Raw genomic sequence first — 16,925 nt, 5'->3', positions numbered from 1 at the left:
TTAAAAGTGTTCTCAAGTACTTCTAATATTTGGTTTTGAATTTCACCGCACCAAGGTACGCTTTCTTGTTCTTGAATTTTAAAATTTATATAGTACATGTTAACAATTGTAAATGAAGTAGATCTGTTAATTTTCAACTGCGTATGTTTTGTATGCGATACAAACTATGTTTTTCTAACAATCACAACCATGCCACATTACCTTATTATTGTCAATATTGGCTAGCTAGCTAGCTAGGTATATACAAATGTATTTTTTTTTTCTTTACATTAAGCTGAATATATATTCGTACGATATGTGTTGAGGTTTTGTAAATTCATGTGGCATCAGAATTATATATATATATATATATATATATATATATATATGTGTGTGTGTGCGCGCGCGCGCGTAAAACTAAAATTTGTTTGTGGCGAGCTTCATGAATGAAGCAAATAATGTGGGGGCTACAACAGTAGCATCGCCGCAGTCATGAACTTTTTCTTGCTAAAAATGAACTTTTTCTTGTTGAGTGAGGGCGAGGTTAGACTGTTAGCGGTTTTACATGAGCCTTGGAAATATATAATGTGCAACTTTTAACTCTTACGGTGAAATTTGTTGCTTTTGAAATGATGGGAATGGTTCCAAATGGGTACAAAACTCAATACATGGTAGCTTCTAACCTATATGAAATTGGGTTGGATTGATGGCTAGCCTAATAAACTGAGGCACGATTAGTTTTTTTTTTTTTTTAAGTTTGATCATTCAAGAGTGAAAGCCGAAAAGTAGAATCCCCCTCAACAAAAAATAAAAGTTGATGTTACGCATCACCCATATGAAAGAAGTGATAGATGGAAGTATATATGGAACTTTCCATGACTGAATAAAAAGTAAAATCGTAGAAATTATTGTTCAAGGATTGAGTGGACACGAGAGTTTCAATGGAAGTAATTATTAGCAAGGTACTTCACGGAATACATGATTGACATGATATTTCAAACCGGAAAAAAACAACTTACGTGGCACAAAAAAGTATGATATATATAAACTTAAAATGATTCTATCATGTAAAAAAAAGAGTTAGATTTTTGTTTCAGGTGACTTGCTTTTGTTGATTTATTGTACTACGTCAATTATGCTCAAGGATTGATGAGTATGTCACTATGTTGGCCTCACATTGGATAGAAAAATCCAAATTACTGTTTCTATGATTTGGGACCACAATTTTATTTTTAGGGGGGGACTTTACTGATTTTTTTATCTATAGCTTTTTAAAGCATCATTTTTTTTATTTTATATGTAGTACAACTATATTTTTGTTCTTTTTATTTATTTAAAAAGAATAAACCATTGAAAGTAGGCTGCACCAAACGGTCCAAAACAATCCATTAATATCTTTCTATATGTATGACAGCATTTAACCTCATATAACTTAAAATATAGCTTTAATGTACAAAAATAGATTAAAGTACACATTTGACTTTTATAATTTAGAGTTGTTTTTATTCATTTACATTTAACAATATTTATTTTAGGCAAAATTACACTATTGATCCCTGAAATTTACCCTATGTGCGCAATTGGTCTCTCAAGTTTGAAGGGAGCACAATTAGTCCCTTAAGTTTTAAAACTAAGTTGTATTGACCCTTTTACTAACTGCTGTGAACGGTATTACTTATGTGGCTAACAAAACAATGACTTGGCATTTTTCTAAATGATTTGACATGTTTTTAATTAAAAAAATTACAAACTAAATTTACATGTGTGAAAGTAAATTAAAAAAATTAGTTTCTATCTGTTGAACACATTAAACCGGTACACATGTTATTTGTTGTTTTCATATTAAACTATTACACTTATTCAAAAAAACACATTTTGAACACATTAAACCTTCAAAGAAATTTGCTGGCCACCGCGAAGACGAAGAACAAGGTGAAGAGTGGACTCCTTTTGAATGTTGTAATCAGCTAGAGTGCGCCCATCCTCCAATTGCTTCCCTGCAAAGATCAGTCTCTGCTGATCCGGAGGGATCCCCTCCTTATCTTGAATCTTGGCCTTCACATTATTGATCGTATCGGAGCTCTCCACCTCCAAAGTAATTGTCTTCCCCGTCAGAGTCTTCATGAAAATCTGCATACCTCCACGGAGCCTCAACACCAGGAGAGGGGTAGACTCCTTCTGAATGTTGTAATCGGCGAGGGTGCGGCCGTCCTCTAATTGCTTTCTGGCGAAGATTAGCCTCAGCTGGTCTGGCGGAATCCCCTACTTTCCGTCTTCTCAGTTTGGGTTTTCACAAAGATCTGCGTGCCTCCACGGAGCCTCAACGCAAGGTCAAGCGTAGACTCTTTCTGGGTATTGTAATCGGCGAGGGTACGGCCTTCCTCCAATTGCTTCTCGGCGAAGATGAGCCTCTGCTGGTCCGGCGGAATCCCACTAATTTTTTTAATTCACACGTGAATATTTTTTCTCACATGTAATTTTTTTAATTAAAAACATGCTACATCATTAAAAAAAATGCCAAGTCATTATTCTGTTAGTCACGTAAGTAACACCATTAACAACAATTAGTAAAAGGACTAATACAACTTAGTTTTAAAACTTAAGGGACTAATTGTGCTCGCTTCAAACTTGAGAGACCAATTGCGCACACAGAGTAAACTTCAGGGACTAATAGTGTAGTTTCTTCTTTATTTTAACTCTTTATGTTTGATTGAGTTTTCTAATTGGCCCTTTATGAAAGTGAAAACTTTGAAACGTATGAAGTTAATATGAAAAGGGAATCAAACATAAAGTATAAAAACAAATTTTTTGAAATGTTAAGACCTAATAAAAAGAAAATAACCCCATATGTACTATAAAGGTTAAAACTTAAAAGTGTACCTTAGTAAAAAACAAATTTAATAGAGTAAATATAAAGATAATATTGCCCTTTTCGCAATTTGTGCCATGGATGTACTGCATGTGTGTTCCTGACTTTTCTTCCTCTCTTCAATTTACTATTTGTCTTTTTGATTTTTTCTCTAAATCTAACTATAGCTTGTTGGTCCAAGCCTACACATAAATGCATCTAAAAATACACATAAATTGGATATACCCCTCTAAATATTTTCACACCAGATTTTTAAGAAGCCTTTTATCTAAAAAATTGATTTGAGGGCCTTAATCTCTCAATATAAAATTTTAAATTTAAGTAGTGGAATTTTTTTTTTGGGGGGTGGGGGTGGGAGGGGCAGTACAATTGAATTTGAAATACAAGAAAATTAGAAGTGTGTGATAGATTCGATACAATAATTGAGCCATCTGTCTCCTCTCTTCTTTTACAGTACTGTAGCAGCATAAAGTGAAATACTCAAAAGTGGCACGAAACATTTTTATTCCAAATTTCAACATACATCTTAAACGTATATACATGCGAAGGGTGAATTTATGGTATTAGGATCATCTTTATTTGAAATATATCCATTTAATGATTCGTGTTTCAAAAGAAAATTATTTATTTTATGGTTTAAATTAAATATTATGAAGTTAATATTAAACATTAAATTATAGAGAAACGCAATGTTCACAATATTTTTACAAAAAATCATTAGTGGTAAGTTGTTATTAGTTGTTATAGATGTGTAAAAAAGTAATTTAAGTTGTAGATTCAAATTAAAACCAATAACAACTTACCACTTATGATTTTTTGTAAAAATGTAAAATATGTAGCACCCCTCTAAATTATAACTCTTTCCATTTTTAATTCCAAGTTGAAGTTTGGTTTGAAATAGTTTTTTTTTTTTTTTTTTTTTTTTTTTTTTTTTTTTTTTTTTTTTAAGTTAGCAATGTTGTGGCCAATCCCTCTTCAAGGGGGAAAAACAAAGGGCTAATTTAGTCTACTCGGCAAGATATTGTAATTACATTTGTACCCCTGTTTTAATACTTCAAAAAAATTGTTTTAATACAAAGGCGTAAATACACTTTTAGTCCCTCAATTTTGAGATTTTTCCATTTTGGTCCGTACATTTTATTTTTACCATTTTTAGTTCCTAAACCAATTAACGCGTGACATTTAAGTTCTTACCGTCACCCAACTAACTGAAAATACTAACGTGGCTGATGGCACAATAAAATAATAATTAAAAAATCTATTTTGACATTAAAAAATTGCCACCTCAGCGTCTAAATTAATTTTAATTAAATAAAAAAAGTTAAAACAAAAAATTACATGAATTGAACATCAAACCTAGCAACAACATCAAACCCAGAATCAAGAACATGAACATCAAACCTACAGGTAATAAAAAATGAACATCACCAAATCAAAGAGCATGAACAAGAGCAAACACAGAAAACCCACACGAAACCACACCCAAACCAACAACAACAAACCCACACCGATCAGACCAACAACAACAGCAACAAACCCTGCAATCCCAACCAACAAACCTAGTTGAACCCAGCACCCACCAACAAGCTCCCTTCCACTGAGACGAAACCGGACCAAGATTCCTATCAGAAAAGCTACGCCGCTCTAGCCAGATACTAGTATCAAGAAGACTGATAATGACATCGGAGCCGTAATCGGAATCGAACCAAAGACCGTGCTGGTTCCTGAGGCTGAGAAACTGAGGAGACCGAGTGGTGTGAAGCTCGCGACGGCGGTCCTCGAACACGGCGAGGACTGAGGGGTTTTTGCCGATCGTATTGGCTTCGCTTTGCGTGAGAGAGGCGGAGAAGCTCTAAACCCAGATCCGATCAAACCCAGTGGCGGCGGCGGCGCGTTGAACTCTCCCTCTTCGCTGATGACGTCGAAGCGCTTGAACAAATAACACAAATTGTATCGGTTTCGCTTTGCGTGAGAAAAGCGAAGAAGCTCTAAACCCAAATCCAATCAAACCCAGTGGCGGCAACGCGATGAACTCTCCCTCTTCGTCGACGCCGTCAAAGCGCTTGAACAAATCACACAAATCAACAAAGATCTAATCTTTTCTACCCTTCAATCTTCAACCTAAACCACAAAAATCCCTCACTTCATTTTTTTTTTCTTTTCTCCTATTGTTTGGTTTCTCTCATCTGTGCAAATCTGACGGAGTGAGTACCGCACCACCACAATTAGATCCAAACCCACGAGTCTGTGATAGCATGAAAATCGGATCTAGGTTGCAACTGTACTGGGTTTGCCATATGGGTAGTTGGGTTAGTTTTAGTTGCAACAGATCTAATTTGTATGAAAAAATTTCGGGTTTGTTAGTGAGTTTTGATTTTGATGCATACAAAATAATTTTGTTTTTAATTTTTTTTATTTAATTAAAATTAATTTAGACTCTGAGGTAGCAATTTTTTAATGCTAAAATATATTTTTTTAATTATTATTTTACTGTGCCGTCAGCCACGTCAACATTTTCTGTAAGTTGGGTGACGGTAATGACTTAAATGTTACGCGTTAATTAGTTTAGGGACTAAAAGTGGTAAAAATAAAATGTAGGGACCAAAATGAAAAACCCCAAAATATAGGGACTAAAAGTGCATTTGCGCCTAATACAAATTATATTGTAGATATATATTACGGTAATAAGGAATATATAACAGAAGCAGAATTACACAACCCTAGGGCCAGTATTAGTATATAGTCTATTACATTCGAGGTCAGTAAGGTAATATAGTAATAGCGAGGACAACTCCACATGAGGAGTGCCATTCTTGCAAGTTGGTCGGCACAATCATTTGCTTCCCTAAAGCAGTGCTTCAGCTTCCACTTGGGAATCTGGTTCATTAAGTTCCTGCAGTCATCAACCATAGGGGCATAATCAGCAAGAGGGGCAATGTTAGCATCAAGTTCTATCCATGTTTCAAGAATTTGGAGTTGGATGCATAGGCAAAGCCAGCCCGCACAGTCCAAAGCTCAGCATGTAAGCTGTTTGCCCACTCTATAGCCCTACAAAACCCTTTTAAGGAGTCCACCACCTCCTGCTAGACCAGGACACCCTAAGGCAGAGCCATCTGCTAGACCAGGACACCCTATTGTTCTGATGATTAATACAATGTAGTGCACCTCCCGTCCAAATTGTTTGTCCACCTTATCAACCTTCCAAATATGACTAATATATGCAACTTGATTGGATCTTCAACATAGAGCTAAAGCGATGTTTATGGCCTTGATTTATTATTGTGCTAAAGTAAATTATGTTTATGTTTTGTTATAGGCCCATTAAAATTCAATATCACTGATTACACTGGGGGCTTACCCACATTGATATATGAACCAAACACATGGACAAAGGTACAAAATTGTTTCTCACGGTTGCATTGTTTCATTTTTGGTTGTAGAGTCCATTTTTTTCGTACGACTTTTGCCTTGTTATATATACTTGCTATTCTTTTCCAGACTGCCAACATAATATTTTTGGATGCACCTGTGGGTGCTGGCTTTTCATATGCAACAACCCAAGAGGCTTGGAACACAACAGACACAAACTCAGCGGCACAGACATATGAGTTTCTAAGAAATGTGTGTAATTCATGCCCAAAACAAAATTGCTTATTGGGTTGAAAATTGAAATTATAAAACTTTTTTTTTTACTTAGTCCTATTATTTACTGCAAAACATTCCAAATTGTATTACCGAATCTTTATATTACTTAACAACGTACTGTTTATATACGATACAGTGGTTGAGCGAACGCCCGGATTTTGTGACTAATCCAGTCTATCTTGGAAGTGATTCATATGTAGGAATAGTTACTCCAATTCTTGCTCAAGATATCATAAATGGTAATTTACATTGATAACCTACATCTAATAAGAAGGTTTTCTCATCAAAACCAAGCCAATATGGTAAACTTATTACGCATCACATACTTATACTTGGTTCTCTTTTATTGATTTTCCAGGAAACCAAGCAGGAACTGAGCCTCTTGTGAATCTCAAAGTACATGATCAAACCACATTCAGTCACCCTTTTATGCTGTCCGTTTTGCTTTTCAATAAAAATATACTGTCCTCTAAAATAAATAATGTCAGGGATTCTCGATTGGATGCCCACATACAAATACTAATCTCGAAACGAACACAAGAATATCATTCGCACACCGGATGGCATTGATATCGGATGCAATGTATGAGGTAATCAGCCAAAACTTAATTCTAAGTTTCTAACTATTGGTGTTAGTTTTTTTTTTTTTTTTAAAGGATAAATAACACACACTCTGTTACACACAAACTTGATTGTGAAATTAATTCGAGAATTTTACAATCAAGTTTATGTAACAAAACTACCTTTTTTAATATATTTAAATTATCAGTTTTATCTTTTCTTGATTATTTTTTATTTCAGTCAGCCAAAACTAGTTGCCATGGGAATTACATTGATTCAACCAATGCAAACTGTACAGAGGCACTATCAGCAATATCCCAGGTTTGAAGAATTAGAAGTTTTGTTTACTAGAAGATTACAGTTTTTTCTTTATCAAACTCTATGCTTAGCAATAACCAGTGATCTGAATATTTAGTGCATAGAGCTAATAAGTCCAAAAGATATACTTGAACCGGTTTGTGCTTATGTGTTGCCGAAAGCAAAAGAAGAAAGACCCCAACGATTTCTCAGCGAAAACTCAAACAATTTCATTCTACCAACCAGCGATTTTTGGTGCAAAGTAAATCTCTCTCTCACTCTCTCTCTCTAGGGGGTTTTTTATATGAATAAATACTGATACTCACACCCTGTTAAATACATTTTTTTTGAACTGATATCGTGAATTGAAAACATAATTTCAGTTTTGAAATCATGTATTCAAGTTACGATTTCAATTCAAAAAATAAGTGTATAACAGTGTGTGCAATAGGGTGTGTAATAAACACTATCTTTTTTATATTGCAAGACTATACGGATCATGTGAATCTAATTTTATTTATTTGTCACTTTATTTTGGCAGAATTTTGATTATTTGCTCTGACATATGGACAAACTATAAAAGTGTCCAAGATGCTCTTCATGTTCGACCCGTAGGTGCATGCTTCATGAGACTATAAGGTGCAATGGCATTGTAATTGGTTTTATAAAAGCTCATGGGCTAAGGTGTTTGTATTATGACAACTGGGAACAGTTAAAGAATTCTTTAGGTGCAACATTACCTTGGATTGCACAGCTGACACCATTGATGCTGTCCCCTATCATAAAAATCTTACCAACTCAGGCTTGCAAATCTTGGTTTTCAGGTTCCTAGCTATACCCTTCTTCTCTAATTAAGTTTTGCGTTGTAGTAATTACTTGTTGTAGCTTACACATGAGAAATGTTAAGGATTCCATAAATTTAATTAAATGAATTTTACAAATGTTTGTGTTAAATTTTAGATGAAACTACACTATTGGCCTCTAAAGTTTACCGAGCGTAATTAGTCCTCAAGTTTGAAGTGAATGTTAGAGCAACACCATCAGCTCTCTTATAAAAAATGTCATTTTGACACACCAAAAACTTACTTTATTATTTTAACACATCATTTTACAATATACCATTTATCACATCTTCTATTCTTCAATTCTTAGCAAAGTCATAGCAAATAGGTTGAAGCCCATTCATAATTTTATTATCTCTGAAGCCCAAAGTGCTTTCATTGCGGATCGATTGATTACAGATAATATTTTAATTGCATTTAAGTCGTTGCACCACATGAAGACCCAATACTCAGGGAAGGAAGGGTATATGGTTTTGAAGCTTGACATGAGCAAAGCCTATGATAGGGTGGAGTGGCTTATCCTGAAAAAAAAATTCTCTTGAAGATAGGTTTTCAGGAGTCTTGGGTGAAAATGATCATGGAATATATCACCATGGTCTCATACTCGGTTTTAGTTAATGGAGAGCCTAAGGGTTTGATTAGACCCTCTCAAGGTCTTTGCCAAGAGGATCCTTTATCTCCTTTTCTCTTTCTTTTTTGTGCCGAGGGGCTTCATGCTTTACTTTCTAAAGCAGCCAATGATGGAGAGATTAGAGGATACTCTTTGTGTAGAGCTGGACCAAAAATTACTCACCTGTTTTTTGTGGATGACTGTCTACTATTTTGCAGGGCCAATTCTTTAGAGTGTGGTAGATTTTTTCAAATCCTTTCATGGTATGAAGCGGCTTCGGGGCAAAAAGTGAATACTGAGAAAACTATAGCCTTTTTTAGTCAAAACACCTCGGAGGAGGCAAAGGAGACTTTGAGAGTGATGTTGGGTGTCCCGATCATCAAAGATTATGAGAAATACCTAGGGCTTCCTTCGTTTGTGGGTCACTAGAAAAAAGCTTGCTTTAATAAAGTCAAGGAATGCATTTGGGCTAAAATGCAAGGGTGGAATGAGAAGTTATTGTCTCAAGCCGGAAAAGAGGTGATGATCAAAGCCGTGGTCCAATCGATCCCTACATATTCCATGAGTGTGTTTCGCTTACCTATTGGACTTCTAAAAGATATTGAGGCAATGATTCGAAAATTTTGGTGGGGGTGTGCTGAGAACTCTCGAAAAATTCATTGGGTGCGTTCGGGTGCGTTCGGAGAAGCTGTGCTCTTCTAAGTCGGTAGGTGGTATAGGGTTCTGAGATCTCTGACAATTTAATGATGCGTTGCTTGAGAAACAAGTGTGGCGTCTATTCCATGAAAAGGAGACTCTGTTATACAAGGTGTTTAGCGCTAAATACTTTCCTTTTGGCGACATTTTTGGGGCTGTTCTCAATCTGAGGTGCTCATTTGCTGGGAAGAGTATCATGCAGGCGAGGGAAGTGATTTCTAATGGAGCCGGGTGGAGGATTGGGGATGGTAAGGATATTCGGATTTGGTAGCATCGTTGGATTCCATCTTCAGGGGGTGGGAAGGTTTTGTCTCCTCAGTTGGATCATTCTTTGGAAGTGGTTCAGGATTTGTTCATCCCAGGAACAAAAAGTTGGGATTCCATGCTTATTGATAGACAATTTCTTCCACGGGAGGCTGACTGTATTATGAGCATTCCTCTTAGTGCTCATCACAATTCTGATTTATTGATCTGGCCTCACACTTCGGATGGTTGTTATTCGGTTTGTTCGGCATATCGTCTTCTGGCAACGGCTCAGTCTCAGGACCTGCCTAGTTCTTCTAATGTTGATGCAAGCAAGAGGTTGTGAAAGGGGGTTTGGAGTATGGAGGTGCCAAACAAAGTGCGTCATTTCATTTCGAGGGCTGTTGGTGAGTCTCTGTCTACTAAGAAGAACTTGGTGAAGAGGTGTGTCGTTTCAGACGGTCTATGTGGTCTATGCGAGGTCAGGGTGGAGGATAGCATTCACGCCTTATGGCTTTGTGATAGTGTGAAGCCGATTTGGATGTCTACACCTTCCTTTGCGTTTCTTCGTGCTCAAAAGCTATCTACTTTTGAAGAATTGGTTTTCTACATGCTGCAGAATGCTACTCCCTGTAAGGTTGCTCTCTTTTCCATGATAGCTTGGGCCATTTGGGAACGGTAGAACAGATTAAGGGTGCATCAGTCTGTTTGGGATGTTTGGGATGTGGTGGATCGAGCTCCAGCTCTCTTGTGGGAATTTCATGATGTGCAAAAGCTGCAACTGAGAAGGAGCATGCTTAGGGAGGTTGTTAAATGGTCTCCGCCAGCTGAGGGTATGCATAAAGTCAATTTCAACGGGGCAATTTTTGAAGACCAAGCTTTTGTAGGGTTAGGGGTGGCGATTAGGGACTCTGCAGGTCTAATTATTGGTGCGCTTAGTCAGAGGATTAGGCTCCCTAGCTCGGTGGTGATGGTGGAGGCTCTAGCTGCTCGTAGGGCTGTCTCGTTTGCCAAGGAAATCTGTATTCTTCGGGCTGTGGTGGAAGGTGATTCTCTACAATTTATCAAGGCCATCAACACCTCTAAACCCTCCAAGGCTCCTTATGGGCATATTATTGATGAGATTAAATTGTTGTCTTCTTCTTTGTCTTGCTGTAATTTTGTTCATGTTAAGCGTGGGAGTAATAAGTTAGCTCATGCTCTCGCGCGTCGAGCAGTTTTATCTGCAAATACTAATGTGTGGTTGAAAGACCTTTCACGTGATTTGGATGATGTTTTACTTTTTGATTTAGCTTAATAAAATTTCCTTACTGGTTTCTCAAAAAAAAGAAAAAAAAGAAAGGAATTTGAGTAGCACGACCACACAACAGAATGGAATTTCTGATGGCTTCTCTTTGTTCATTCAAACATCAAGTAACTAGTGAGCAATAGATTCAAAAGGGAAATTAATTATAGACCAACAAAGCTCAAAGTGACTCCTAGCTAGTAGGACAATTCTTTCCATACAAACACTTGGTTTGAATGAACAACTCGAAGCAAAACCAGAGATGGCACAACAACAGTACAACATGAAAGAATTATTGATAATTTAAAAAACTGGGCATTCTTTGTTCATTCCAGCATCAGCCGGTGCAAGTTTAAACAAACCTCACACAGTCACACTGCAAAACATAAGGTATCATAAAAACTAGCGAAGTGAAAGGAAGGTCAATCCTGGTAAGTGGATTCTTTCCATCCCCCATAGCTCTCCTCTTCCCTTGATAATTCTTTCCATCCACCATAGCTTTTCTCTTCTCTTGATGATTCTTTCCATCCACTATATTTCACCTCCATTGAGGATTCTTTCCATCCATCAAAGGTCTCCTCTTTTCTTGATGATTCTTTCCATCCACCATAGTTCACCTCCTCTTCACAGCACCCCTGTCCTCGACAACTCTCGCTCTGCAACAAGTAATCGAGGTATGAAGCTTGGGCATTAACAATGCACACATGAGATTTCAGTTATTGTGTTGTTCAAAGTGACAACAATGAATAGATGCAGATTACATTGCTGTCTCTCTCTCTCTCTCTCTCTCTCTCTCCATCAAATTTAAATAAGCTCCTATTGCTATATTGTTAAACAGGTGACTGATAATAAAGTCGTAAAAAAAATAAAAAATAAGAGAAACCTCGGGAGTGAAAGTCAGGCCAACTCTGATTTCTCCGCAATATTCTCCGTCCTTGACAACACTGTATGCAGTTGGCGGGAGACTTCCTTCCATGAACAGTGGCTCTAAAGGAATGCTGCAGGGTGATGAAGCAAAATTATTTATTATTTTTTTTATAAGTAATAAAGCAATATTATATTTAAGTAATTAAGGTATGTTTGACATAAGTACTCTACGAGGGTCAAGCTTATTTTCCTATTAATGAAAACGACATGAAATCTAACTGTTATTTAAATTGCAGTTTGGCTTTTGGAGTGAAAATTAAAGATTATTGATTCTAATAGGCCTTTGTAATTTTCTCAATCTTACTTATCCAAAAATAATAATAATTATTATATCAAGAATTTTTTTTTCCCTAATACTTTACAAAACATAAAAACAATATATAAACATAAATATACACGGTATTCTATTAAAAAAAAAAGTACACGTTGAAAGAATGATAACTCACGTAGCTTCTCCTACAAAATCATCCTTAGTGAAAGTATCTTTGTCCATTATCTTCAGATTGAGTTCTGAAGCACCATCACTGATTGTGAAAACGAAGTTCTCGTTCCAATGTGGTTCAGATCCTTGACCTGTATGTACCATTTATTAGGTTCATAAATTATAAAAGACAACATAATATTTGCTTGACGACACTACGGTATATAATTATACTTGAACATAATCAAGTTAAGTGTACCTTTCTTCTAAAATAAAATTAAAAAAAAAGTTAAAAAAATGTACCAGTGAATTTATTGACAAATTGATCTACTTTAGAATTTGGATAAGATTGCTTAGTTTACAGAGAGTGTGTGTGTGTGTGTGAGTATATATATATATATTCTAAAAGCGAGTTTCATGCCCAAAAATAAAGGCAAACAACTAATCCAATATAAAAGATAGTTACCACCGCACACCCTTAGTGCGATAGTCACTCCACAAGTACAAGTGCTTGTAGAGTATGGGGAGGTAAAAGCTTGGATTCAAGTCTCCAGAATTGAACTTCACACACATATACATTTAGATTAGACTAGAGTATGATTTTTATCTTGTATCAAAAAGATGGCTAAAAATGTACCTGATGATACAGTGCTTCTCTGTTCCTGTGTCCGGCAAGTTAGAATGACAAAGGGATCCATCTTGGCTGCTCATCAACACTCAATCCATCAAATAATTTACATCAATTCTTGATTTCCATTCAAATTCAAAATGAATAAAATCATGTTTAATTATCACAAACATTGTCTTTGTCATCACACCAAGGTCCAACCTTAAATAATAATAAAAAATACTCATAGAGATCCAAACATTTAAAATCAATTGATTAAAAAGGCTTGTATGAAACTCTACCCTACTTATTACAGTTGCATAGCTGTTGCCAAGTGAAATATAATGTGGCTTCTCTCTCTCCAGGTGTTTGTGTCAACTAGTACTATCAATTATCAAAGTTAGTTGTTTATGAATAATTTAGACCCAACTAAGAAAAAAAGTTTGTTTATGTTTATTTATCAAACAAACAAGTCTCAACTTAATTTTAGACTCAACCATTTTTTTTTAATAACCTGTAGAAGTTTTATCGATTAGAAAAGTACAATGCATTTATGACAGTAAACCCACTACACTTGAAGCAAATACAAACAAAATAATAAAGAGATGAGACAACAGAAATTAGGAAATCGAACATGGAAATATAATGCGCAAACTACAAGTACAAAACCAACCAAACAAAGTCAAATTTCGACAGATTTACAGATCTCTCAATATTTTCAAGTGTACGGGAATATGGGAATTGCATTCCCTCTAAATTAACCACATAAAACTAGCCAGTACCATATTCCAGACATTTTAAAGAAAATTTTCCCAACTAATTCCTTCATGCAAAAAGAAGAGAAGCAACTATTTTTGGCATTACTCGTTGAACCCCAAACATATTAGACTCAAGCATTAAATGAGACAAATTCAAATGTAGTAATATATTCATAAATAAACTTGTGAGTATGATGTTAATTTGAGAATGTATATAATATGTTTATATATATATATATATATATATATATATATATTAAGAGAAATTATATGTCCACAACATTTTTACAACAAATCCTAAGTGGCAGGATGTTACTGGTTGTTATTGTTGGGGCAAAAAAGTAATCTTAGTGTTAGGTTCAAATTTGAACCAATAACAACTAACCACCTATGATTTGTTGTAAAAATGTTGTGGACGTAGCACCTCATATATTAATAGGTAAATGAAACTTTATTGAAAAATACTCCCTCTATCCCACTTTGTTTGTCATCTATTCTATTTTGGAATGTCCCAAAATATTGTCATATTTCTAAAAATAAATGTCATTAATTTACTAATGTTCTTATTATACCCCTACTTTATTTTCAAAACTATTTGAAAAGAAAACTAACAAATATTTAAAAAAATCAATCTAATTGAGGCATCTTTTTAGTTGCCTCATTAAGAATAACTCTTAAAAAAAAAACTGAAAATTTTATTTAAGGGTAGTTTTGTAAACTTATATATTTTTATAAAACAAACAAGACAATAAATGATGTTCCCTTAAAAAATTTGACTTTTCAAACAAGACAAACAAATTAAGATGAAGGAAGTACAAAATAAAGGTACATCGAAAACAGTTACCTGGGTACACAAGGAGTGCACAAAGGAAAACAAAATGCCATACAAAACTGCAAAAATCTAGAAAATTCATCAAAGAAGAAAAAAGAAGCCCACTAAAAGCAGTAATCCACTCAAATAAAGATAAAATGAAGCCGTACTCAGCTCAATGATATAACATATATTTGAAAAGGAATTATATAAATTTGTAAATAATTAAATAACATATTTAATTATATTTTATAATTTATTGATAACATAAATAGTCAATATATTAGTAAAAATTATATATAATTTTTAAAAATACAAGGTTTGTGAATTTAATTTTTATAAGTTCTTAAACAAAAATCATCATATATAATCAAGTTATATAATATAACCTCAACTTTAATTTATTAATTATTTCTTATTAGCATAGATTATTTAAGGCGTAATTTTTTTTATTATGATATTTATTACATTTTAGGAAAAAATAAATTAATCAAATAACTCATGAATAAACTCGAGCTTATTTAACAAGAAAATGACTCCAATAAAATGTGACTCGTGTTCAAATAAAATTAACAAATCACTCCTAAACCTTTAGTATACACCTCAACTTGACTCGTTTAAACTTGTAAATGTGCTAGCGTATATATAAAATTGATGGAAACTATATATGTGTAAATTATTTGAGAAATAGAACATTGGAAAATCCAAATAAAGAGTTAATATAATACATAAAAACACCACTTGACTCAATAGCTTAAACCTATGGTTTGAACTCAATTATGTTATATTGACAATTAATTTGTCATTTGTCTCTAATGTGGCACTTCCATACTTAATTAATTACGTGCTTCACATGTGAACGTTACAACAAATCTCTCCATTCATGTGTAAGTATTCTAACAAGTGACTTGTGGCATTTTAGGCCCTGTTTAGTTGTGTAGTTTTAACACATATTTTTACATTTTAAATAATCTCACACACATTTCAACGCACTTTTTCACCCAACGTATATCAAAAACACTCAAATAACATTACTTAAACTCTTCTACCAAACGGGCCCTTAGTTACTCTCTCTCTTAAATGAAAGCCTCTTGTTTTTTTTCCTTATCAATCCAAGCGCCACACATTACTTAACTAATCACACTAGCTTCACTTGTGAACACTACAACATAAATGTTAATCCCATCAAGTGGCAATTGACTATCACCTTATATTAAAATAATACTATTGTTATGTGTCTCTTTATATAATTTTATTTAAGTGTAAGCTGGACAAAAGGACTAAGCAAATTCATTAAGAGTACCAATCTTAGGGTGGCTTTGGGGTTTACACCTAAAAGACATCCACCTACTCCTTTCATTCTCATTAATTAATAGTAAAAAATAATAAAAATAAAAGCTAATCCATTCTAGTTTTTGGTCAAGTGTCTTAAATTATATTTCAAATTCGCATTCAAAGTTTGTATCACTATCTGTACAATTTAAAACTAATTTATACCTATTTAAAGCTATTTCAATCCATAGGATTACCCATTTGAAACTAACCCAAATTCTTTTTAAAAAGTTATCACTAAATAGTTAACTCAAATATAAATTCATTCTAAAATTAATTTTGTTAGCATCCCTACATACTAATGACATAATATGATTATAATGAAATGAAATTTATAATCCTAAAATGGTGCACATTATTATTTTTGGAAGAGAACTTAAGAAATAAAATTAATTTTAAAATTAGAGTTTTGATATGCACATAAGTATATTCGAATAAAAGAATTAATACTAATATAAAAGAGATTAAAAAGAAAAGGAAAAAGAAAAAGAAACTAAGGAGAGCCAATTATAATGAAAGATTTTACATTTATCAATCAAAAGATAATATTAGCGAGGGATTCCAAATGCTCATCCCCCTCCCATAATTTTTTTATATAATGAAAAAAACCTCAGTCAGTGTAGAAGTTTCTCCAAATAAGATAAGAATATACTAAAAGATCTAGATTAAGATCAACAACCGCTATATTATGATTGTCTAGACTTTGATTCACTATCCGAAACAATCGGATAAAAAAATAAAGATAACAAGAAAGAATATGTGCAATATATATGTATATATATCAGAAGCAGAATTTATATCGATCCACAGCTATATATAATGAAACAAGAGAAAGCATATCTCTCTATCATTTCTCATGTATATATCCACTAAAGATATAGCAACCAGCTAGCAATGATATATGTAGAGGGAGAGAGAGAGAGAGAGGATTACAGAAAAAATCGGTGTCGTTGAGGTCTTTGGCACTAACGAGAAGAACTTCAAGCGTTCCTTGTGGCATCTTTGGAGAGATCACTCACCTGGGAAATTGAAAAGCAATAGT

At 34.2% G+C, this 16,925-nt stretch overlaps 2 protein-coding genes and 1 pseudogene across 2 annotated transcripts; 1 reads left to right on the top strand and 2 right to left on the bottom strand.

Moving 5' to 3' along the window:
• Positions 1 to 1,844: 1,844 nt before the first annotated feature.
• Positions 1,845 to 2,420, bottom strand: LOC142641568 (polyubiquitin 11-like; the record flags this gene model as incomplete). The annotated part of the gene is given in 2 exon segments (XM_075816013.1): positions 1,845 to 2,249; positions 2,252 to 2,420. Coding segments are annotated over 2 exon segments (555 nt in total), but the record flags the coding sequence as incomplete, so codon positions are not given.
• Positions 2,421 to 5,783: 3,363 nt separating this feature from the next.
• Positions 5,784 to 8,206, top strand: LOC142640216 (serine carboxypeptidase-like 18; annotated as a pseudogene).
• A 3,243-nt stretch (positions 8,207 to 11,449) lies between these two features.
• On the bottom strand, positions 11,450 to 16,883 carry LOC142640215 (elicitor-responsive protein 3-like). Its single transcript, XM_075814299.1, has 5 exons — positions 16,817 to 16,883; positions 13,013 to 13,078; positions 12,401 to 12,527; positions 11,911 to 12,025; positions 11,450 to 11,683 (listed from the first exon to the last, which is right to left on the bottom strand). The coding sequence occupies exons 1-5, from the start codon at positions 16,881 to 16,883 to the stop codon at positions 11,450 to 11,452; spliced, it is 609 nt and encodes a 202-aa protein (XP_075670414.1).
• Between the last annotated feature and the right edge of the window lie 42 nt (positions 16,884 to 16,925).

This window comes from Castanea sativa, chromosome 6, assembly GCF_040712315.1.
Source record: "Castanea sativa cultivar Marrone di Chiusa Pesio chromosome 6, ASM4071231v1".
Lineage (NCBI taxonomy): Eukaryota > Viridiplantae > Streptophyta > Magnoliopsida > Fagales > Fagaceae > Castanea > Castanea sativa.
This window is presented reverse-complemented; position numbering and strand designations above follow the sequence as displayed.